Source organism: Alexandromys fortis, unplaced genomic scaffold (assembly GCF_014885135.2).
Source record: "Alexandromys fortis isolate MF-2015 unplaced genomic scaffold, M_Fortis_MF-2015_v1.1 scaffold_102, whole genome shotgun sequence".
Taxonomy (NCBI): Eukaryota; Metazoa; Chordata; class Mammalia; order Rodentia; family Cricetidae; genus Alexandromys; species Alexandromys fortis.
In genome coordinates this window covers 2,799,638-2,823,504 of record NW_026067984.1, presented here as the reverse complement: position 1 = coordinate 2,823,504, position 23,867 = coordinate 2,799,638, and the positions used below count along the sequence as shown (strand labels likewise).

General features: G+C 42.0%; 1 protein-coding gene across 2 annotated transcripts in view; it reads left to right on the top strand.

Annotated features, from left to right (window-relative positions):
- Nucleotides 1–20,233, top strand: part of Gucy1a1 (guanylate cyclase 1 soluble subunit alpha 1) — a 50,848-nt gene extending 30,615 nt beyond the window's left edge. For both annotated transcript variants that reach the window (XM_050158840.1, XM_050158841.1), the window contains exons 5-9: nt 662–1,371; nt 3,003–3,488; nt 8,832–8,975; nt 14,605–14,759; nt 17,868–20,233. In XM_050158840.1, the coding sequence (XP_050014797.1) occupies nt 662–1,371; nt 3,003–3,488; nt 8,832–8,975; nt 14,605–14,759; nt 17,868–18,072 (1,700 nt within the window). In that variant the 3' untranslated portion in view covers nt 18,073–20,233. The remainder of the gene's footprint in view (nt 1–661; nt 1,372–3,002; nt 3,489–8,831; nt 8,976–14,604; nt 14,760–17,867) is intronic.
- The last annotated feature ends 3,634 nt before the right edge of the window (nt 20,234–23,867 follow it).

Sequence of the window (23,867 nt, the reverse complement as noted above, 5' to 3'; positions counted from 1 at the left end):
AGCCACAATGTATGTAAACGAGAGGTCATGAATTTGAAAGCGAGAAAGGCAGGGTATATGGGAGGATCTGGAGGAAAGAAAGGAAGGGGAAAATGATGTCATTATTTTATAATCTCAATAGAAATAATGAAAGCCGTATGCCCAGCATATGTAGGCAAGACAGAAGCCTGGGAAGAAGATGCTCAAGGGGAATATTACAGTTCATGCAAATATTCGCTTAGGGAACTCAACAGACCCTCCTGAAATCATCTCCTGTTTTAAATTAATTCCAGGTGTGACTCACACTATTCCAGCCTCCTGGAACTTCCAGAAGAGCCATGTTGTATCGCTAAGAGAAAGACAGACAGGCATCATCGGAAATGGTCCTTACCCTGGAATTCTGGTTGTTCTAGAGTTAAGAAAGATAAAAATAGTGCATTCTGCTCACCTAGTCATTCTTGGCTTAAAATAAACAGTTTGAAGATTGTTAATCAGAGTTTCCAGGATTCTAGAAGCTTATCTGTGTCGATAAGTTGGGTGTGAGCTTTTGAGTTGAGTTGGCACTCCAAAAATAGTAAAGGAAGTTAACCACGAATCAAGGGAGGTTGCGTTTGGTCGCACCAGCATCCCTTCTGAGTTTGGGTTGACACACTTGCTAGCCTACCCTTTTGTGTGCTTTCAGGGGTCCCCGTGGAGGCGCTCAAAGACTCGCTGGGTGAGGAGCTGTTCAAGATCTGTTACCAGGAAGATGAGCACACGCTGGGCGTGGTTGGCGGCACACTGAAGGACTTCCTGAACAGCTTCAGCACACTCCTGAAGCAGAGCAGCCACTGCCAAGAGGCAGAGAAGAGGGGGCGACTGGAAGATGCCTCCATCTTATGCCTGGACAAGGACCACGACTTCCTGAATGTTTATTACTTCTTCCCCAAGAGAACCACAGCCCTGCTTCTCCCCGGTATCATTAAAGCGGCTGCTAGCATATTGTACGAAAGCCTCGTGGAGGTGTCACTGATGCCTCCCTGCTTCCGAAGTGACTGCGCCGAATTTGTGAACCAGCCCTATTTGCTCTACTCTGTCCAAGTGAAGAGCACCAAGCCTTCGCTGTCCCCAGGCAAGCCTCAGTCTTCGCTGGTGATCCCTGTTTCGCTCTTCTGCAAGACCTTCCCATTCCACTTCATGCTGGACCGAGACCTGGCCATCCTGCAGCTGGGTAACGGCATCAGAAGGCTGGTGAACAAGAGGGACTTCCAAGGGAAGCCCAACTTTGAAGAGTTCTTTGAAATTCTGACTCCTAAAATCAACCAGACGTTTAGTGGCATCATGACGATGTTGAACATGCAGTTTGTCATCCGAGTGAGGAGATGGGATAACTCTGTGAAGAAATCATCAAGGGTAAGGGAAAGAAAATGTTTTAGTCAAAAAATGAAGCCAGTTGTGTAATATTTAAGGGAAACAACTCACAGAACAAATGAGCACATGCTATTTTGGTAACACATCTGCCTAAAATTCTAAAACAACTTTAGGAAGTTAATTTTTCTATGTTCATTTTCTTGTCTACTTCATTCATTACAAACATTTTTTGGCTGTGGTTTGCCTCTTTAAATCCCAAGGATGGTGTGGGTGTGTACCTCTCGTGAGCAGAAGGCCTGCCTGACCTCCAGAAAGGCCTGGTTCATAACGCATTTTTAATCCCATCATTCAGGAGGTAGAGGCAGGGGAATTAGGGGCTCCTAGTCATCTTGATTATATATCTAATTCAAGGCCAGCTCAAAATAAATGGCATTTTATCTCACAACAAGATTTGGGGCAAGGTGGCTCAGTGGGTAAAGGTGGTTGCTGCCCAGCCTGAGTATGAGTTCTGGAACTACAGGGTAGAAGGGAAACCTAGACTTCCACGTGTGTTGTGGCCTGTGTATGCCCCCCCCCCACAGAAATAAAGGGAAAGTCATTTAAAGATAAGTCAACAAATATAACGTCATAATGAACTTTACAACCAAGGTAGAAGTGTTCATATGAAAATTTGTTTTTGATTTTTACCAAATAGCTTAGCTGGCTTGAATAAAATGAAAACAGCTGTATAGCTTTTTTTGCCAAAAAATACATTTAGTTATCTTATAATGATGTTAATGTTGTTTACTACATCAAAATACAAGCAAAGTAATGTATGCTTACTCACTTATAACAGCAGCAACAAATACCTACACTACTTGCATCACTGAAGTACAGAATTTGGTCTTCCATCGCTGTGTCCTTGTCTGTATGCGTACAAGAGAATTGTGTGGTCCAGGGCACACTCATTTGAAGTCCCACTGCTTGCGAGACCCTCTGGGTACACTGGGACTATAGGTTGGGTGGTACTTTTCCTTATGTTCTGGAGAATAGCCTTTGTTAAGATCTGAAGGCAAAACCAAAACACAGACATGGCTTCTTTTGTGAGACCTTGCTATCTTAGACTGCAGTCGCTGGAGAAATAATCACACCCGAAAGATGTTTTCTCTTGCCATCTCCAGACAGAATAGAAAGAAATGTTCAGATACATGTTTGGAGACAAGAAACTCATGGCAGAAGAGAAGCTTGCTAAAATAGGAGATTGAGAAGAAAAAAAAAAAAAGGAAGAAACCATAGTGAGAAAAAGAATGAGGGGGAAGGGAAGGGAGAATGGAAATGGTTTTCATAGTTACTACATTATGTGAGATCTCTAGCTCCAGATCAAATGTATACGGAGACCGTAAGAACCCAGTAGCAGCAGCACCTGTGTGCTTTCACAGGCCCTGAGAGCGAGGTGTTCTACGCATGCCTCACAGAGCTCATAATGTCTGTGTAGTATATTCTGATATATTCTCCAAATGTCTGCATGAATTTAAGAACTGACAGAACACCGGAATTGGTTAGAAAGCTTATTATTTTTCTATAGCAAATTGGAAACAAAGGAGATTACGCTGGTATCCGCCCCCCTCTCTTGTTTTAGAAAGGTGTGGGGACCTTGGCTAACACACTGTAATTGGTGCTCCTTTGCTTGGCAGGTTATGGATCTCAAAGGTCAAATGATCTACATTGTGGAATCCAGCGCCATCTTGTTCTTGGGATCACCCTGTGTGGACAGATTGGAAGATTTCACAGGACGAGGGCTCTATCTCTCTGACATCCCAATTCATAATGCCCTGAGGGATGTTGTCTTGATAGGGGAGCAGGCTCGGGCTCAAGATGGCCTTAAGAAGAGGCTGGGGAAGCTGAAAGCCACTCTGGAGCATGCCCACCAGGCCCTGGAGGAGGAGAAGAAGAAGACAGTGGATCTTCTGTGCTCTATCTTTCCCTCTGAGGTTGCTCAGCAGCTCTGGCAAGGACAGATTGTGCAAGCCAAGAAGTTCAGTAATGTCACTATGCTTTTCTCCGACATCGTGGGGTTCACGGCTATCTGCTCTCAGTGTTCACCCCTGCAGGTCATCACCATGCTCAACGCGCTCTACACGCGGTTCGACCAGCAGTGTGGAGAGCTGGATGTCTACAAGGTAGGGGAGGTGGGACAGGGATGGTCGGGCAGGCAGACGTCACCTTGGGAGAGCGCCTGAGTGAACTGCAATGCCGATGAGTAGATCTCTGCATTTGGGTCACACAGGCTCTATCTGGGGATCAGGTATTGTGCGTTAATTAGGTGGGTGTTCTCCAGCCAGAAATAGCTCAATAAGAACCAATTGTTCCCGGAGATGAGCAACAGAGTGGAGAGAGGTTAGGCTGAATGGATGATTCCCACGGTGAGAAGCGAGGCATTAGCCATCCGTGGACCAGCCACTTAGCTGTGGAAACTGAGTTAAACAAGAGCTAATTAAAGGTATGACTCAGACAGGGAAACTTTATCCTTTGTGTCTTTAAAAAGAAAGAAACAAAAGGTTCATACAAACTGTCCTAAAATAGATTAATGCAATACACAGTCCACTTGACACTTTTCATAGGCCGTAAGCAGCAAATCAAAATCAGCCCTTTCAGACGCTGACTGTGTCTTCGTCAAAGGCAGAGATACTCAAATTAAAGAGCTCTGCCTTCGAACCCCATCCTCTCCTCTGCTTTGTGAACAGAGCAAGTGATTTCCCAATTGTAAAACAGCAAACACAATAGCTCTTTCCAGCACCTACACCCATGAATAACGTTCCATATCCCATAACCTTTGAGAACAGGACCGTCAATGAAGACTTTGTAGATGCTCAGGATCCAGGATTCTTGAAAAGGTGTTAGTGACCACATAGGTGCCTCTCTAGGTATGGTGATCCAACAACACTATTATGTCCTGGAGCTAAATACATCATTTTCTTGAAATGAAGTGTTATGAAAGAGGAGAGAAATGAAATTTCAGGCTCTGCTTGTTTTATTCGATGAAAAGGTTTTCTTGTTCAAATCCTTTTGGCTCATTTCGGACAGTGGCAGTAAGAACAACACATTCATCTGTGTCTGGCTCAAGCCATCTGTTTAGCTGGTCACAGCGGTTGGTGCAGAGTTCAGCACAACACATAAACTACTGGGAAGAAAGAAATATCGCCTATGGGAATGCATAGTCCCAGCCTTGTTGCTGAGGCCAGGCTAGCAACATCTTGTGACATTCCTTACAGGAAATCTCTGAGGGAGTTGTGATTTTTCTCAGGGGAGGGGAGGGAAGAGGACCATGTATAATTACAGATAAAATAATTGGCACCGATTCAGTTATGCCTGATGGCCTCTTGTGGAATCCACTGTTGATTTCTAGTTATGTTCTCCACGGAGAGCAGATCCTTCCTCAGAACCAAGAGAAACAAATCTTTTTCCAGCAAATAGGCACCTCTGAGTGCCTCAGAAGGACTTGTCACCCCTGTTTTTAGTGGCATCGACTCTATCAAAGATTCCTTGCCATATCCCCTCCGAGAAGGGTGTCCATAGAGTTCCTTGACTAACAGGCTTCAGCGGAAGCAGACAGTACACAACTGATCACCACTTCCTCAGTCCTCATTTTCACCTTTTCCTTATTTCTGATTCTGCACAGAAGGGCCTATTTTAAAGCATTTTCATGAATTCTTTAAGAGTTTCATACATTATATTTTGATCATATTGATTTCCCTCCCTGAACCCCTCTTACCTATCTACCCACTCAGTGTCAAATTCTCCATCTCTTAGTCACTTGGTGGGTACCAAGTCCAGCTTGTGTTGGCCAACTGCTTCTGGGAGAGTTCAGGGCCTGCCATGGAGTGTGCTTAGTAGACTGGGCGTCACATCACTATAGAAAACTGACTCTTCCTCTCCCTGCAGCAGTCGAATGCCAAAACTTCCTTCTCAGCTGGAGCTGAAAGATCATTTCTACCCTACTTCTTCCATGCTGGGCTTTTGTCTGGGTAGCGTTTTCACAGGACATTTGCATGCTGTTGCAATCGCTGCAAGTTCTTATGTGCATCTGCTCTGCTGTGTGTGTAATACACTGTTTCCCTGAAGTCATCTTCTGCCTCTATTCCAACAATATTTCTGCCCCCTCTTCCAAGTAGATTCCAAACCTTGTGGGAATATAGGCATCCCATTTAATGCTGAGCATTCCAAAATTCTTATTTTCTACACATTGACCAGATATGAGTCTCAATGTTATTTACCATCTATCGCAAGAAGGTTCTCTGGTGAGAATTGAGAGATGTACTGATTTGTGGGCATAGAAATATATCAGTACAAATAATTTTCATGCTACATCCAGTTAGCAGAGTAGTAATAGTAGGTTTTTATCTATAGCCACATGTTTTTGGTCTCCTTGAAATTATCAAGTACAGGTTCCATCTTGTAGAATTAGCACTGGATCCAATTTCTTAATGTGGTTGGTTATAGCCTTGATATTCATGCCATCAGTGGTATATCTTGCCAGGCATGTCATTAATGTAGCTTACAGTGTTCACAGTTAGGTAAGATTATTACTTTGCTTCTCAAATTGCCTTTGACAACCCTCTAGCACCAGCACCATAAAAGCAAGCCATTAAGGTTGAAGTTTCCAGTTGAGTATCAGTTAACCTGCTCTATGTTCTATGCCCCAAATATGTAATGTCTTCAGCTATTGGTAGAGGGCTGCTTGTTGGTCCCAGCTACCCTTCTAGCTTAGACCTGAAATAATCACACTGATACTGTATTAATTAAATCACTGCTTGCCCCTAGCTTCTTATTGGATAACTCTTACATTTTAATTTAACCCATTTCTATTAATCTGTGTTTCACCACATGGCTGTGGCTTACCGACTAAAATTCCAGCACCCATCTCTGGTGGGGCCATGTGGTGTCTCACTTTAACTCTGCCCTAGTTTCTCCCAGCATACAGCCTAGCTTTCCCCACCTAGTTCTGTTTTTCCCTGTTATAGGCTCAAAACAGTTCTTCGTTCATTAGCCAATAAAAACAACACACAGACAGAAGGATCTCTTACACCATTCAGCAATAAGAGCTTACTGAGAAGCTGGGTGGTGGCGGTGCACACCTTTAATCCCAGCACTTGGAGGTAGAGGCAGGTGGATCTCTGTGAGTTTGAGGACAACCTGGTCTACCCAGTGAGTTCCAGGGCAGTCTCCAAAGCTACACAGAGAAACCCTGTCTCAAAAACCAAAAATGAAAAGGGAAGGAAGGAAGGAATAAAGAAAAAAATCTTATTGCCAATTTCTGGAAAGTAATCCACAGCTTTGGCAAAAGATTGTAATTTTAAGGGTACGTGGGACCTATATTAGACAACAACTCAGAAAAGGGTAATTCCTAATACTGGCTTTTATGAATAAAATGAGCTTAACATGCCCTGTGATTGAATATGACTTTAAAGAATAGTCAATTGCTTTTGTTGAAGGAAATAACTACATGATTTCATTTTCTTGTTGTATTTCAGTCTTTCAAGTATTGTCCTGTTTGTTGCTCTGATCCCTTCTTATCTTAGCACATTATTGTTGATTATCCAACATTTGCTTTCACGAGTAGACTTAAATACCGTCGGTCCTGTCTGAGAGGAGCTCACGTGTGGGAAGACGAAGAGATTTAACAAGTGTCCACTTTCTATATCATGTGCTGGATGCCTCACTATTCTAGTAGGCAGAAACTATGATGACTGCAGAATAGGCACCTAGCAGCACAAGTGGGAAGTGATACTTCTAAGTGCTGTTTGGCATGATGTTTTGCATTAGGATGGGTGTTTCTTATGAACCTATTAGTGAGGAAAAGTTGCCTGTTCATGCATTATGGGTGCAGGTAATGCAGTGACTTCCATGGCCATGCTCAGAGCCTTTTACATTCTAGTGTGGTAGGGAAGAAGCTGGGGCTCTAAATAAAACTCCAGTTGATGGAATTTTTTGAAGAAACATAGAACTGATTAAGGAGTATATGAAGACCGTAAAAGATCATAGTTCTAACACAAGACTTAAAATAGACATTTCTAATTGGTAGACTTTTTATCTTTTTTGGACTTTTGAGACAGGGTTTCTCTGTAAGCTTTGGAGCCTGTCCTGGAACTAGTTGGCCTTGAATTCAGAGATCCCCCTGCCTCTGCCTGCTGAGTGCTGGAGTTAAAAGTGTGTGTCATAATGGGTGATGTTTTAAGGATATGAATGATAAGCAAACAGGTATCTACTGTTTGTTCTAGGTAAATGACGAGTAAGTGAGACTGTGCTTGGTGTGGTTGAGTGATAATGGAACTTCAGTGACCTGAGAAAAAGATGCAATGAAAGATAGAGTTCTACCTTGGCCAAGACAGGCTCAGAGCAACTCTGGAGGCATTCCAAATACTGCAGCTTTCCCAAGGATAATGGAAATGAACTGAAGCGGCTCATTATGTTTGCTCCTCCTTCCCTTTGTTCTCTTCTTGCTTACATAATTCATAATGGACTCTGTAGATGACAGTAGCATAATGTAAGGATGGGACAAGTTTGACCCCTGGGAGTAGAAGAATTATATATGTACTTACATTGATAAATTAATACTTAGCTCTCGGTAGCCACTCACAGAGAAAGTTGCTTGTGGAAACAATGATGACGATACTAAGCCTAGTTCAAATTTAAACAACAACTTGATTTTTGAGCACTGTTATTTTTATTTCCCATCTTGATAATTTGGTTTCTACCCATCCTTTGTGATTAATATACTTGAGTATATTAATAATCGCCAAAATTCTCAGGAATATTTTAGAGAAGCTGTATGCCTTTTGCTGTTATGCCTACTAGTATTTCATATTTACATCATACTTTTTTATTGCATTCATATAACATTGTTGAGGGAAGGTGAGTTCATGTGATGTGTTTTTTGTGTTCACGTGATGTAGTTTTGTGATGGGAAATTGATCCCACTATTAAAATTCTCTAGAAATTCAAACTATGGGCTGAAGAAAGGTTTCAGCCATTAAGATATCTTTCTGATTCTCCAGAAGACATGAGTTTAGTTCTGAGCCCCCACACAGGGAGTCTCACAACTGCCTGTAACTCCAGCTCCAGGGAATCCAATGCCATCTTCTGGAATCCATAGGTACTCATAACACACGGTTTCCAAACACATATACATAAATACAAAGTGAAATCTAAAAAAAAAAATCTAAGCAACAAATACATTTTGTACTATTATATATAGTTTCTGTTGCTGCTTGTTTGCTTTTTAGGGAAGAACATATGTGGTTAGTAGTAGTCTACAATAGAGACCATTTGATTGGGTCTTTGCAGACTGTGCAGTTTTTCATTTCACGTCCCTGAGCTCAGCTGCATTTTATGAAATGAATGGTTACCTTCATCATTGTTGCAGCTTCTACACAGGGTCAGAATGCTCCAGTGTTTGCCATAAGACTATGCTGGGCTGGCTCCTTCCGAACTGTTATTTAATGGACAAACTATGTTCTATCCAGGTGGAGACCATTGGGGATGCATACTGTGTGGCCGGGGGACTGCACAGAGAGAGTGACACCCATGCCGTCCAGATAGCCCTGATGGCCCTGAAGATGATGGAGCTCTCCAACGAGGTCATGTCTCCCCACGGAGAACCCATCAAGGTAAGACAATGGCAAGTGGCAGATTATCTGGTTGTGAAAAACCTTGGTACACTGACCATTGTTCAGTTTTAAAGAGGAAGGTCTTCTCAAGTTTGTTTAGATATGTGGGGGCGGGGGCAGGGATTCACCATAGGCTGTTACACGGCCTTACAAGAAAACCGAGATAAGTGAAAATTCCTTGCAAGTTGGTTTTTTTTTTTTTTTTTTTAATCTTCTAAAGATCTACAGCAGACCAGTGCTTTCCTGCGGTTTGGAATCATATGCCAGACCTCCGTCGCTGCAGCTTTGGCATAAAACCATGCTGAGCAGAAAGCTGCTTCTTATACTGGTGGCTGAAAGACAGTCTGACACCTGCTGGGAATTTAACCGGCAAGATGGAAATTCTTGCATCACTACTGTTGCAAGATATGAGACTGGCAAATGCGCTCTCCTAAGCATGCTATAGACAGTCCCAACGCTCCCATGACTGTAGTCACAGTTGGAAACAGAAGGAACACAGTCCCCATGGGAAGCTGACCTTCCCGAGCCCAATGCGCGTGTGCAGCATCCAGTCAGCTTTATGTATCTAATACGTGACAGGCAGTTTAGAAAATGAAGTATCGGTTTTCCAGCAATAACAGCGGATATCCCCTTAGGAAATTGACTGTGGAATGACTACTCTAAGTCTATAGAGGGCATAACCAGATTGGATATGGTTAATTTCCCTGTCTGCTATGTTTTTATTTGCAAGTTTTTTATAATAAAGTTTTAATAAAAATATAAAAGAATATTGACTATGAATTCTCTAGAATCAACAGCAGGATTCTCTAGGCGTGTGATACTGTTGGACTTCGAGATGAGACATAAACAGAATAATGTACTATTGTGGACCAGGCAGTGGTGGCACATGCCTTTAATCTCGGCACTTGGGAGGCAGAAACAGGCAGATTTCTGTGAGTTCAAGGCCAGCCTGGTCTACAGAGACAGTTCCCGGATATCAAGGGTTATAAAAAGAAATTCTGCTTTGAAACTAACTAACTAACTAAGAATACTGTGCTATTGCAAAAAAGAAAATAAAAGCAAAATACCAAGAGTTGGCTTCATGGATAAAACATGACTGGATTATAGGTCATATAGTAAATGACCACTTAATCTTAACACCCTTTACTTGATGACTGTTCAGCTCTGAGCTCTAAATATAATGCAGAATTCTATTCCCCCAATTTTCAGTATCCAATTTCAAGGAATAAGAGAAACATAAAATTAAAGCTATGGTGAAGGCAAGGTTAGCCTTGGCCTTCTGTAACCTTAAGAGAAGCCATGTGTCTAAGCCTTCACGAGCTTCTCAAATCTGTCGGTCCGCTCATTCATAGATTGCTGTTGCCTACGTCCCAGCATTCGCTAGTGTGAATCCACAGCTGTTCGTTGTACATTGATTCTGCACATCATGAGCCTGAAGAACTTACAAGAAGGCTGCCAAGTTTTTGGTGTAAAATATCTGGGACTCTCGCTAAGAATAACCAAGTAGATTGGAGTCTGTTGCAAAGTTAGGTTTGTAGCGCATGAACAGAAGGATCCATTCCAAAATAGCAGCTTTACGCACCTGCTGGGTAGGACGGTAGGAAGTCTGGTATCAGCTACAACTGTCTACACACACACTACATGCTCCAGCATGGTGGGCTAAGAGTACTCGTACGTTTCTCGTGGTGGCTGACATCCCAGCGAATGACAGGCAGATGCTGCATGGCCTTCCATGACTTAACCTTACACAGAATAGGCATTTCCGCCTCTTCTGTCATTCAGGGCAGTTACCTGTCTGCTCAGGGGAGGGAGTGCAGCTTCCAACCCTGCAGAAGATGGGTACGGAATCCCTTGCAGCTGTGTTTCAGTAGCTCCCCAGCCTCTCACATTAACAGATTTACTTTCTATCCTTGCATTTTTAGAGAAGAAACACATGGTTATTTTCTAATATTTTGGTAAAAGAGTTCATAACATCACAATAAATATTAAAAACTATCTAGACTGTGAGCATAAGGTCAAGATTGCCACTTAAATTTTATATGTCAGATCAGTATCAGAAGATTAATGGCAGGATTTTTGTTATCTGCCTCAATGTAGTCTTTCTTATTTTTGCAGCTAGGAGAATTATTTATAGTTAACCTTAAAGATAATTACCTGGGTAATAACAGGTTAGCCTTAGTGATCTGTGAAGTGAGATATTAATTAGGTCTTTCATTGCCTATTCATCTGCAGTACTGTGAAATACCTGATGGATTTAGAGACTCACAGTGAACAACTCAGGGTAGGGGGGGGATGCTTTTAGCAGAAAGGGAAACATGAGTGTGTATGGAGGGCTGCACACTGTGATTTAGACATTGTCTCATTTAATTTGGGGGACAACATTTGAAGGCTGTTTAAGTTCATTGGGAATCTGAATTTGAAGTCTTGGATTCATCTGGTTTCCTCACAAAAAAGTAAAAACTATTTCCCTGGTGTTTCTTTGTTTTGGTTTTTGAATGTGTTTGTTTGTTTAACTTTGTGCTGTCCCCTAGCATAGTCATATACCTGTATCACGAAGTCCTTTCTTACTGCTATCCTCATTCATCCTCATCCCCTCAGATTGGAAAACTCTGAGCAGGCTATGGGGTAGAGAGCTGAGAATTAGATTCACAGTGAAAGTCAAGAAGAGGCAGGAAAGAGGAAAATTTGAATCAGGTACCTTCCTCGCTTAGCTACCTAGGAGATTAAAGAGGCAACACCAAAACAATCCTCCAACCAAGGGCTTCCCTATTATAAGGTTCCCTTCCAGAGTTATGAGAGATGTAATCCCTTTTGCCTTTCATTATTTTACTGTCTTTTCTGAGGGGAAAGAAGTTCATTCAGACATGCTGATCATCTTATGGGTGACCTTTTGTTCTTGAATTTGGGATAAACGTGAGCTTGAGAGCTGGAGAAGGGGAGGCAGGGAGAGCTGTGTGGGAGGAATGTGTGTGGCTTTGGCTGTATCTGTGAGGGGAATACACTCACATATTACTTATGAAATAAAACAAGAAAACGTTATGGTAAACTTGTTTTAAAAATCTGAAAATCAAAATACACAGAGAAACTGGAGCAAAAGAGTGTGCCCAGGAGAACACAACCTTCTTAGCATAGTTATGCTAAGGTTGCATTTATGCAACTTAATATTGTACAATTGTGACTGTGTAAATCCATATTCTATTAAGGATGAAAAAAACCTAGGTACAGGAGACAGCTAAGTTTTTCTTCTTAGTGTAGACTTCTGGCTTTAGGAATCCCCACCCCTGTTTATAGATGAATGAATAAGCAGAGAGAGACAAGGGCACAGGAAGCAGATCTTCAGAAGTCTCCTCTCCTGATGCTCTGGTCTGCGAACAATGGGGAGTTTGGGGTAGGACATCTTGAAAGATTCTAGGACGTTGCTAGCAAATGCCCAACATTAGCTGTAAAATAAGAAGTGCCTGAACTGGAGAGATGGCTCAGCAATAACCAAAGACACCGTGCAGCCTTGGTGAGTTCTCTCCTCAACAGTCAAAGGTAGGAGGAGAGAACCCACCCTGCGGAGCTGGCCTCGGACCTCCACGGATTGCCGTGCTACGCTCCATCCCTCATCACTTTTTATTTTTGAGGCAGGGTTTCTTTATACAGCCCTGGTTGTCCTGGCACTCACGATGTAGATCAGACTGGTCTCAAACCTGTCTCTACCTCTGCCTCTGTCTCTGGGGTGTTAGGATTCAAGGCATGAGCCTCCACACCTGAATAATAAATTATTTATTATGGTATTAAAAACATGCAGAGTCTTTTAATTGCAAGCAACCCCTCAACCCCTCAGATAACTGGGTCTTCGGCCTTTATTTAAAGGACACACAACTAATAAAACTTTTCAGATGAACAGTTGGATATAGAAGCTGAAAACGAGAGCATAATATCATATCCTTACTGTCTGCTAGCATGCTTGCTGCAGCCGTCGGTGAAGAATGTGCGCATCCTTTCACTTCCTCAAGGACCTGGATCTTTAAGAGAAACCCACTTAAAAGCCTTTAAGCCCAATTCCAACACTTGGAGGTGGAAACAGGAGAATCAGACAATCAAGACTCCGCTCGGCTATATAGTCAGCTCCAGGACAGCTGGGGCTGTATCTAGATGATATGTAGATATTGTCTAAGTTTCATGTTGTATCAGTCTGGACTTTAGGTTCCTGAGTCTAGACAGTAGAGAAGGTAGCGACAGAGCTCTGGGTCCCCGACACTCTACAATTTTCTCTGCCCTCTATCATTTCCAGTTCAATGTTACAATTCTTCTCCTCAGTTGCTAGTCACTTAAATAAAGGACTTGTGTTTAGCATACAATTACTGTAAAGCAAAGTGTTTTGTTTTAGATCCCACAAGCTGACCTCAAGCTCCAGAGTTCAGGAGAACATCCTGCTCTAGCCTTCTGACTATCTGCAACTACAGGTGGTCCTTCTCTGGCCTTGCTTCAAGAATTTCCCGCTAGACACTAAAAAGGATGTTTCTCTCCTTTAAAGGACACAACAGCTTTGTGTGAGCAACCCAGGGGTTCTTAATTATTCTGCCGCAGTGATCCTGAGAGGCCTGAGAACAAGTTTATTCCAGATGCTAAAGACAGGTGAAATAAAACAAAACACCCTACGGAGCAGAGTTACCTGCTGTGACCACTGACTCCTGGTAATGTAGCTTTGTATGGCCATTAGAGGGTGATTCACTGAAAGAGAGGAACGTGATGGAGTTAGTTAAAGGACAATTTGTTGAAATAGGAGCGGCGGGGCTGCGTCCCCAACACCCCGGCTGCTTGGCTAGCTCATGCCCGAAATAACAACACACAAACTGTATTCATTTAACTGCTTGGCCCATGAACTCTAGCCCTTACAGGCTAATTCTCGCACCTGGACTAGCCCATTCCTAATAATGCGTGTAAGCACCCCAAGGTGCGCTTACCGGGAAGATTCTAGCCTTCGTCCATCCTGGGAGAGTGTAGCATGGCAAGCATGGCGTCTCTGCTCCAGAGCAGAGCTGTCGAGTCTCTCCGGGAGCAGAGCAGAGTCTGACCTCACTTCCTCTTCCGCCCAGAATTCTATTCTGTTTCCTCCTCCCATCTATGCTCTAAGCTAAGCCAAGCAGTTTCTTTATTGCTCAGCCAATGAAATCAACAGATAGATATGACACTCCCACATCAACAATTGATTAATGAAACTTCCGAGACAGATCTTGGAGTTCAACCCGAAGAGCAGAGAAACAAGGCAGTCACTGACTCTTATCTCGATGAGTTCGAAATGGCAATCTTGCCTCCAGGAAACGTCAGAAAGAAACAGTCTGAGAGCTGTCTTCTCCCATTATATAACCCTCTCTAATTCTGAGATTAAGGGCGTGCTCCCACTGCCAGCTGGTTTCTATGGCAAACTAGTGTGACTACTGGGATTAAAGGTGAGTGTTATTGCTGCCTGATCTGTAAGACTGGCCAATGTGGCTGTTGTTTATTAAAATACAAATGAACTGCCACTATAGTTAGTTACACTGGTTAGAAGCATCTAGACAAGGCATTTAAACAATACTGGCAAGCGATAAGTGACTTTCCAGAGACTGGGAATATGGAAATACTGTTATTTTGCTTTCAGATGCGAATTGGACTGCATTCTGGGTCAGTTTTCGCTGGAGTTGTCGGAGTCAAAATGCCCCGCTACTGCCTGTTTGGAAACAACGTCACTCTGGCTAACAAATTTGAGTCCTGCAGTGTACCGCGGAAGATCAATGTCAGCCCCACAACATACAGGTACTGATTGTGTTAGGAGCCTCCCCACAACATACAGGTACCGACTGCATTAAGAACCTAAAATGCATGGTTTTTCCCTTTGATGTCGTTGTCTTTTGTATCTGTCCTCTCTCTCCTGTTTTATTTGCATTGGAAATGTTACAGGAAAATGAAATGAAATAACTTTTAGAATTCTTTAACTTCCTTTAAGGCTTTCACTACTCTTCAGAGATAATTATAGCATCAATTATTAACAGATATCACATCTTCTTCCATATTTATTTTTATTGAATGTGTGTTAACCTTCTCAGTATATCAGTGGGTATTCTGACAACAGCTGGTATATTGGTGTACAGTTCTGACAGTAGCTGCTCAGAGTTAACACAATGACAACATTTTATAGGGGCCAGTGCTCAGCAAAACTGATTAAGATCAGACACCGGCCACACTCCAAGAGTGCTTGGGCTATAGCACTTTTGACCAGCTAACTTCAGATATGAGGGTTGCCCTAAGCCCTCCAAGGGAGTCGTTAGAATAATGTCAGATTCAGGTAAGTGATGCCTGAGCAACCCAGGGTTCCTTAATTGTAAAGAATACAAGTCACAATCAGGCAAATGAAGAAGGTGAAGCCTGGTTGGGCTCCAAATGCAGAGTTCCTATGCAATCTGGACGTATTACTGGCTCTTGCCACAACAGTGGAGGTATAACCAGGAGGCTCTGCTCTTTTAACAGTTAATGCCTGCATCCCCTGCTCTGAGGGAGGATAGACTGCCCCACACGCTTGGTTAATAAAACACAGTTTCCAGTCCCCTGCCTCAGCCCTCTTCTAACCTGGAAGATATTTCTGGAACTTTGGCTTCACTCTGGGTCATCTCATTAATATAAACCAGGTGGGACCCAAAAGGTTAAAAAAAAAATCAAAACAAACAAAAAACCACCAGCAGGAGCAGCAGCAACAACAACAACAACCCAGCAGCAATTCTGTAACTCAGGAAATTTCCAAGGGTTTGGGGGTCACTCCGACAACCAAGGACAAGGATGAAATCCCCTGCTTCAGAATCACAGGGACAAAAGGGGGGCGGCGTACAGCAGAGGAAAACTGTCAGATCATTAACCAATTTCAGTCTGCATTCTTGAGGCCCAAGCAGCAAATGGTGACATTGTAACATAGGAGCCAATTGTCACACAGCATCAAGAGGAGACCTTAGTGTGAGTCCAGGCCTGGAATTCAGGTTACTCTGAAGGCTGAATCAGGGTGAGATCAAGTTCAGAGAGAGTTTGAACTGCAGTGAGTTCAAAGCCAGCCTGGAAAATTTATGAGACTCTGGCACAAAATGAAAACATTAGGGAGAGGTCTGGAAAGATGCTCAGCAGTTAAGAGCAGTTGCTGCTCTTCCAGAGGACTCAAGTTCAGTACCCAGCACCCTCATGTTTGGTAATTCCAGTTCCAGATGATCCAGCAACCCTCTTCTGGCCTCAAGGACAACCAGACACATATAAAATGCAGACAAAACACCCATACACATAAAATATGAATAAGTAAACCGTTTTATAAAAGTTAAAGGAGGACTGGAGATATAGCTCAGTAGTAAAGGGCTGACCTAGCTTGAATGAAGCTGTAGGTTTAACACCAGTACAGTCACTTAGCAACCTGAGCCAATGATTTCCTGTCTTGTGGTATCACTTATCCACATTTAACCAGAAAAATAAACAGCTTCTCTATGTCCATAGACTTCAATTATTTTATAGATTTTGTCTTATGTTTTAAAAAGCCCCTTAATGGAGACCCTACATTAACAAAGTATTCCAGATCCCTACAGATCCCAAGAATATCATACTATTTCACCTTATGAAAACATAAAAGCTTCCATATTGCAAGTCATTCTCTCACTGTTCCCTTATGTTTATGTGCCTTTATACAAATAGATACAGACAATAAGTAGAGTTCCACACATGCAATTGAAGCTCATTTAGGGACTGGAGATGCGTCTCCATTGGTATCATGCGTATGTAGCATGCTTGAAGCTCTGGGGTGATATCCCTACCACTGCATGAACCAACAGTGGTTGTGCATGCTGCAATCCCAGTATGCAGAGGATGGGGTCAGGAAGTTTGGATGTACAAGGTCATCCTTAGGTAAATAGTGTGTTGTAAGCCAAACTGGGCTACATGAAACACTGTCTCCAACAAGCCCCTCCCACCAAAGAGCTCATTTGAATCCTACATTTATGGAATTCATTTTAAAAATCCACTAATATTTTAAAAACCAATTTCATATCACTTTTATAATTTTGCCTTCCCCCCCCCCACAATTTCTTGGCCGTGTTTTCTTCTCAATTGAATTTGTATAGTTATGAGTGAATGAATGAATGGCCAATTTTTTTGGGGGGGGGGCACTTGTTGGTTTGTAGCTGCTCAGCCCCGAAATAATCACACAGAAACTGTACTAATTAAATCACTGTTTTAATCATTAGCTCTAGTATCTTATTGGCTAACTCTTACATCTTAATTTAACCCATCTCCATTAATCTGTGCATCACCACAAGGTTGTGGCCTACCAGCAAGGTTTCAGTGTGTCTGTCCAGCAGCAGCTCCATGGCCTCTCCTCAAACTCTGCCTTCCTTCTCCCAGCATTCAGTTTAGTTTTTCTCACCTCGCTCTGTTCTACCCTATCAGGCCAAGCCAGTTTCTTTATTAACCAGTGGTGTTCACAGCATACAGAGAATCCCTCATCAGATAATCATTTATCATTTTTAACTTAGGAGAAACCCCCTTCAGTGACATTAAAATGATATATGTTTGTTATGATTAAAACTTAAAGTTTATGTTTATGAATTTCATTGTTATATCAATCACATTATCCCCAATATTGCATAATTAATTTTTCTTTTAATATGAGCCAAATGTATGATTTAGATTCTTTGTAGCATTTGTGTGTGTGTGTGTGTGTGTGTGTGTGTGCGTGCGTGTGTGTGACTATCTATTGACTTATGGGAATCTTTTTATCAGTTATCCCTAAATGTGACTACTGTAGTACTGTAGTAATACCCAATTATTTCTGTTGTCTTGTCCTGAACTGCCAAATGTTTCTGTTAGAATAAAATAAACTTAATGCTATTTTATTTTCAGGTTACTCAAAGATTGTCCTGGTTTTGTGTTTACCCCGAGATCAAGAGAGGAGCTTCCACCAAACTTCCCTAGTGACATTCCTGGGATCTGTCATTTTCTGGATGCTTATCAGCAGCAAGGACCCAATTCTAAGCCATGGTTCCAGCAGAAAGAAGTGGAAGATGGGAACGCCAACTTCTTAGGCAAAGCGTCGGGGGTAGATTAGGGAGCCACATGCGTACGGATTTGACTCCTTTGAGGACTTGCAGAATCTCTGAAATGACTTTAGGGTTACAGAAGATGAAAAGCAGTGTTGAAATTTCAGGAACTAAGTCCTTGTCTCCTCTGCCTCCCACTTAACATAACAAAATGTATACACTTCAGCATTTCAATCCTCTTCTATTTAAGAAAGAAACCTCAAAAGTGACTTTTGAGGACGTAGTCTTGTTCTAGAACAATCACTACCTGCACTCAAAATCCAGCACATTGTACATATCCCCAGGCAATTATAGCCAAGTTCAACTGTATAAAGCCATGGATTCACCTACACTGTGCCCAGTGCAATGCCGTGGTTATTAGATTGTATTTGTGATAGTGTCGCCTTTAAAATACAGAAGTGACAGTGTTTAATCCCGTAGGAGCTTCTGGCCTTTTCAAGCTGCATCCGATTAAATTTCCTCATTTAAGCACAGTGTCTGTAGCAAAGTAGGCCTGCAAACCTTCTTTTCAGCTATACCTTTGCATGTATATTTCTTTTCTTTTATTCCCCCTTTTTCTTTTTTTCTTTTTCTTTTTTTTTAGAAAATAAGCAATTAGACATCAGATCAAATGTGGTATAAGATAGTTTGCATTTATCAAAGAATATCTTCATGTTTAACATTAGAAATATTCTCCATAGCACAATATATCATAAAACAAATGCTTTTTTTGTTTTGATTCTATATGTGGCAAAGCCTGTTTTATTTAACAATGAAAATTTACTTCCTATTAATCCATGTAAAACATACTAATAGCAAAATTTTCATAATAAAAGGCTTACAGTTAAAATGTGATAATCTAATATAATTAAGGCATTGCGACATGGATTAAAGCTTGCATACAGAGAGCCTGCAATAGAGCGCAGTGGTAAAGTGTTCTCACACATACATGACCAAATGATCCGCTACTGCCATGTTGAGCCATGAAATCCAAGGAGGAAAGTTTTAGCTCAGAAGTAGAAAATGAGACTTATCTTTATCCTTTTTAATAGCTTCATATGTATTTCTGCTGACCATTTTAGTGTCTGTGTAAGAATTAAGTTTTGTATTATTTGGTGTACATCTGTGAAGCTTTTATTCTAGTTAAAATATCTTGATAGTGTTTTCTAAAGAAACCACTAATACTAATGAAGAAAACCTTACTGTGGTTCGTTTGTGGAAATTTCCAAACATTTTTTTTCTGGAATTTGAACTAATTTCCTTTCCCTCCCGTGCCTTCCTCTCAAGCCCTCTTTCTTCCATCCCCCTTGTGCATGTGTGTGTGATTCTGGGGATAGAGCAGAAGGCTCATGCATGCTAGGCAAGGGCTCTGCTATTGAGTGGCTCTGTCACCATGGAGCTTGGATTTTACTGTTGATGTCATTTCATACTCTCTCCCAAATTAAGTCCCAGTGTTCAGTCTGGTAAAGGATACGACTTTAAAAACAAGATCAACTTTAAGGCAAGAGGAAGATGCATAGTCGGGTGTTTGAATCGGTATTAGCAGAGCTATATTCATTCTGACTTTTTAGGCATGGATTTGAAAAGAAAATCCATTTAAAAGTCCTTTACTACCTCCACTAGTCTCCAGGCATCGGGTCTAATAGTCACCACTTGGCAAGCCCCAGTTTCCCAAGGGTACGACTAAAACACTCCAGTGGGTTTCTTCAAAGGCTGGTAGTGTCTCATTAAACACGCTCTTTCTCTTTCTGGAACTGAAATTTATTACAGGGAAAGTAATAGGAATTATACAGGCAATTAGAAGCACCAGACAGGACATCATTCTCATCACCTGTGTATATAACAAGTTGCTATGCCACTAATAATCTGATTCAGATGCTTGCACATTAATTAGAATTCCACCCGGTCTTTTAGGGACGAAGATATAGCTCAACGGCAGAGCAAAATCGCCTAGCATGCATGCGGTCCTGAGTTCCAAGCCAAGCGGTGGGAAGAAACTGCATGTATCTCTCATGTGTATATGATATATGATCACGTTCACCTCTGTCACCTGTGCCAGCTGTGTACACCTGGAAAAAAGGGAGGGACTGTGGATAGCCAAGTAAAAGAAGCATGGACACTCCATGTTCGAGTCTTGTAACTTTTCTATTGTTTTGGCATTTTACTAAATAAAAATATTATCAAAAATTATTTTCCCGGAGAGACTCTCTGTTGTAGGTTCCCTAGACCTGCTTGTGAGGGCCCATTAACAATCGACAAAGCCAAGCCAAGCCATTGCCTTCTGCTTCTGCAACAGTATTAGAACCACGAGACAAGGACAAGGGGGACATGCTGGACCTGAAAGGATGTGGGTGAGAGACAGTGTGTGTTTTTCAAAAACTGTTTCAGGAAATGCATAGATGACAATGAGTATTAGTGCACGGAGGTGGCGGCATGAACAGTCGCTTCTCTCTTAGTGGAAAACAGTTCACGTCATTCTTGGGGTCTTTTGCCAGAAGAATGAACAGAAGAACCGACTCAATAAAGCTCTTGCAAGTGTGGTGGCATCTGTTCAGTGCCCAAACTAGAACCACGTGTTCGTGCCATAGCCGGGAAGTGGAGTACAGAGAGGAAAGGGAAGGGTCTCACTACCCCCTCACAGGCAGGCCTTAAATTGCTAACTGATCTCTCACTAGCCCCCTTCTGGTAAAGGCCTCACCGCTTCCCAAGAGTGCCACGCTGGGGAAGAAACCTTCAACACACAGGCCTTTGGGGAACAATAACACTTCTAAACACCGTGACTCCCTACCTTTCATTGAATTGTAAAAAAAATTGGCCTCTATGACCTGTAAACTTTGAGGATAATGTCCTTTATGCGAGTTGGACACTTACACGTAGAATTAAATGGTGACAGCACCAGATATGGTACCTGGGTGGGGGGTGTTTGCAAAGGCAGCTGTTAGCGTCTTCCACTCAACAGAAACTACTCAGCAGAGATGAGGGGAAGGGCGATTCCATTGTCAAAGTTCTAGTGAACAGCTAGGGCAGATTTGCTTGCTTGATTACACAGAAGATACCAAGTCATTTCCAACCAGGATTTACAGGGCCACAACATAATGTAGAGCCATTGGTTGGAGACTTCTCAGGACCTGGAAAGTCTCTATGTGTTTCACGGAGATGGAAAAGGCTTCCATTTCTTGCAGAAGCCCTCTGTCCCTTGGAGTGTTTGTTGCATCCAGTTTCCTTCCTTAGAAAGTCAGCGTCTGCGTTTGTGATGGTGGCGTGCCCTCCAAATGTTTCTTTACGACACTGATAGGACTCACGGGGTGTTTTCATCTGAGGCCACTTCAAATGCTGTACATGTTATTAATCTCTATTTCCTAGCCACGTACGCATCTGTTGGGAGCAACCCACACGGCCCACACAATTTTCATCTAAAACTTTACTTCCTTGTTCATGTTCAGGTCTTCTAATTTGACATTTCTATAAGAAAATAGAAAAGTACTCATAAATGATTAATTTTTTAAAAATTCAAAACTTAACAGGGAAAATATGATAATCTCAAACCCTCACTTCTTCTGTATCAGGGCAGATCCGTTGCAATCATAATTAAGTTACTTTCATGATATGTTACTGTGTTAGTCTAAAATATAGCAGTTAAAATCAAGACAAAATTTAAATGGCAGATGTAAGGCTTAATCTAAGATATTCCATAAAAAGACTGTAGAGAGAAGTGTTTTCAAGCTTCGAATATTTTTTTTAAACACTTGATGCCAGAAAAAGAAACTGTAAGTGAATCTCGGAGTTTGAAGAAAATTGGTTAGCAGAGCAAACTTGCATGGTGCCCAAGTCCTAAGAAGTCTGCTGAGATGTTTGTTTACTCTGAAGTTCTGCCAAGCCCTTCTTTAAGGTAGAAAGAATTATGAGGTAACTTCAGAATAAACTAAAACAAAACAAAGCAAAAAAGCCCAAGAAACTGGAAGAACAATGTGTTAGGCAATCCGCATGGTGGAAGAAAAAAATGAAACTCACTGGAAAGTTCTGGTGACGCTGGTTGTGGATCTGGCATCTTTATAAATATTGTGGCAATTCCTAGGGACTAAGGCTCTGGGCCCTTCAGGCAGTATTTATTCACAACAGTTCCCTAGTACGTAGTATATGGATACTAACTTTGAAAACTATCAGTACTAAATCCTTGGACAAAGTCAGAGATACTTGTTTATGTTGGAGGTGTCCACTATGGGAAGAAACTTGACATGCCATTCGCTTTTCCTGGTTCATTTGCGTTGCAAATGTGCAGGATGTATCCACGTCTATCAGAATCCATCAGAGACCTCACGATGAGTCCACTCCTGTCTGTATTTCTATCATTACTCAGTCAAATCACTTCATGAGTCTCTCAGATGCTCCATGTCTTCTCTGGTCATTGTTCTACCCCACCACACTCTTCTGGAATGCTCTGTACACAGAATTCTAGGCCTTTACTAACCTGCTCCTCTGAATTCTTTTATTCGCCAATACCAGTCTCTAAATTACCACCCTAGGTCCATGTAGACTTAACGCAACCACTCCAAGACTTGGTTCCCATCATCACCACTACCAAGGTGGACACCACAAAGAGAAAAAGTTAGCTCAGTTTAAAGTCCCATGTCTCACTTAATACACTCCTGGTCTCAGAAGTGGAGATATACTTAAATGGTTTCCGGGCAATACTCAATAGTTATGGAAATACCAGCAGCCAACCATGCTTGCTATCCAGTCTGCTTATCCATGGTAAGAGACACTGCAATGGACTCCTGCAACTGAACAAACTGACTTTAGAAACTCCTTTAGAATTCCATTTAGAAGGCAGACTTGTGTGAGCCACTTGGGTTTTCATTGCGAGATAGGTAATGGGTTTTTAGGAATTAGTTGCTTTAACAACTATATGGTTGCAGTACCTCCTAAGTAAATGGACCAAATGAAAGGTAGCTCTAGTTTCCATGTAACGTCTTGTCCTTCACACTCCCGCCTTCCTTTCCCCCGATGGCAATAAAAAAAAAATGTGAAATCAATGTCCTGGGAGTTTTCTGTGAAATTCTCCTAGTTCCCTAGGTTCACTGGATCAGGTACAAGGAAATTCTATAGAGTATTTCCAGCTCTCGCATATGAAAGTTTCTTAAAATGTGCTTCGTCACCGTCTCACTCTTTATTCCAAATTCCTCCCGAAAAGAAGCTACTCTCAGGGCGCAGTTCGGTAGGTGAGGCCGCCAAACAGCAAGAGCTGGTTGTCTAAAAGCAGGTTCATTGTCCATTAAGCAGACAGAAAGAGAGGGATGAAACCCCACAGTTCCTTCTTAAATCATGCCTAAGTCAATGAGAGGTGACAGCCCTGTCCACACCTGTCAGAAAGAGACGTGTCCCTGCATTTGCAAAGAGATGGCATTTTCCCCCATGTGTATCTTTTCAGAGATGCCCTTCCTCCCTCATTGTAAGCAGCTCAAGTGTATAGTAGGGAGGGTACACTTTGCTCTTCACTTGAGTGTGTTTCTTCTCTCCTCAGAGCTAATGGATTCCAGGCTGTGTGAAGTAAGTGCACCAACTGACAGACACCAATAGAGAGCATAGAAGTTGTTTGCCTGATCTGAGAAGATCAGTCTCTCTCTGTGTAGGCATGGAGGCATTGCCCCATAAAGATGCTGTTTTCACTGTCATCTGCTCTCAGTAATACACATAAAATATTAAATATATTAATAAAATATATATTTATATTGTGTTGTATATATGTATGTATACGCGTGCTGTATATGTTATTGCATATATGCGTAGAGCTATGTAAGAAGTAGATATTTCTATATTATTTTGT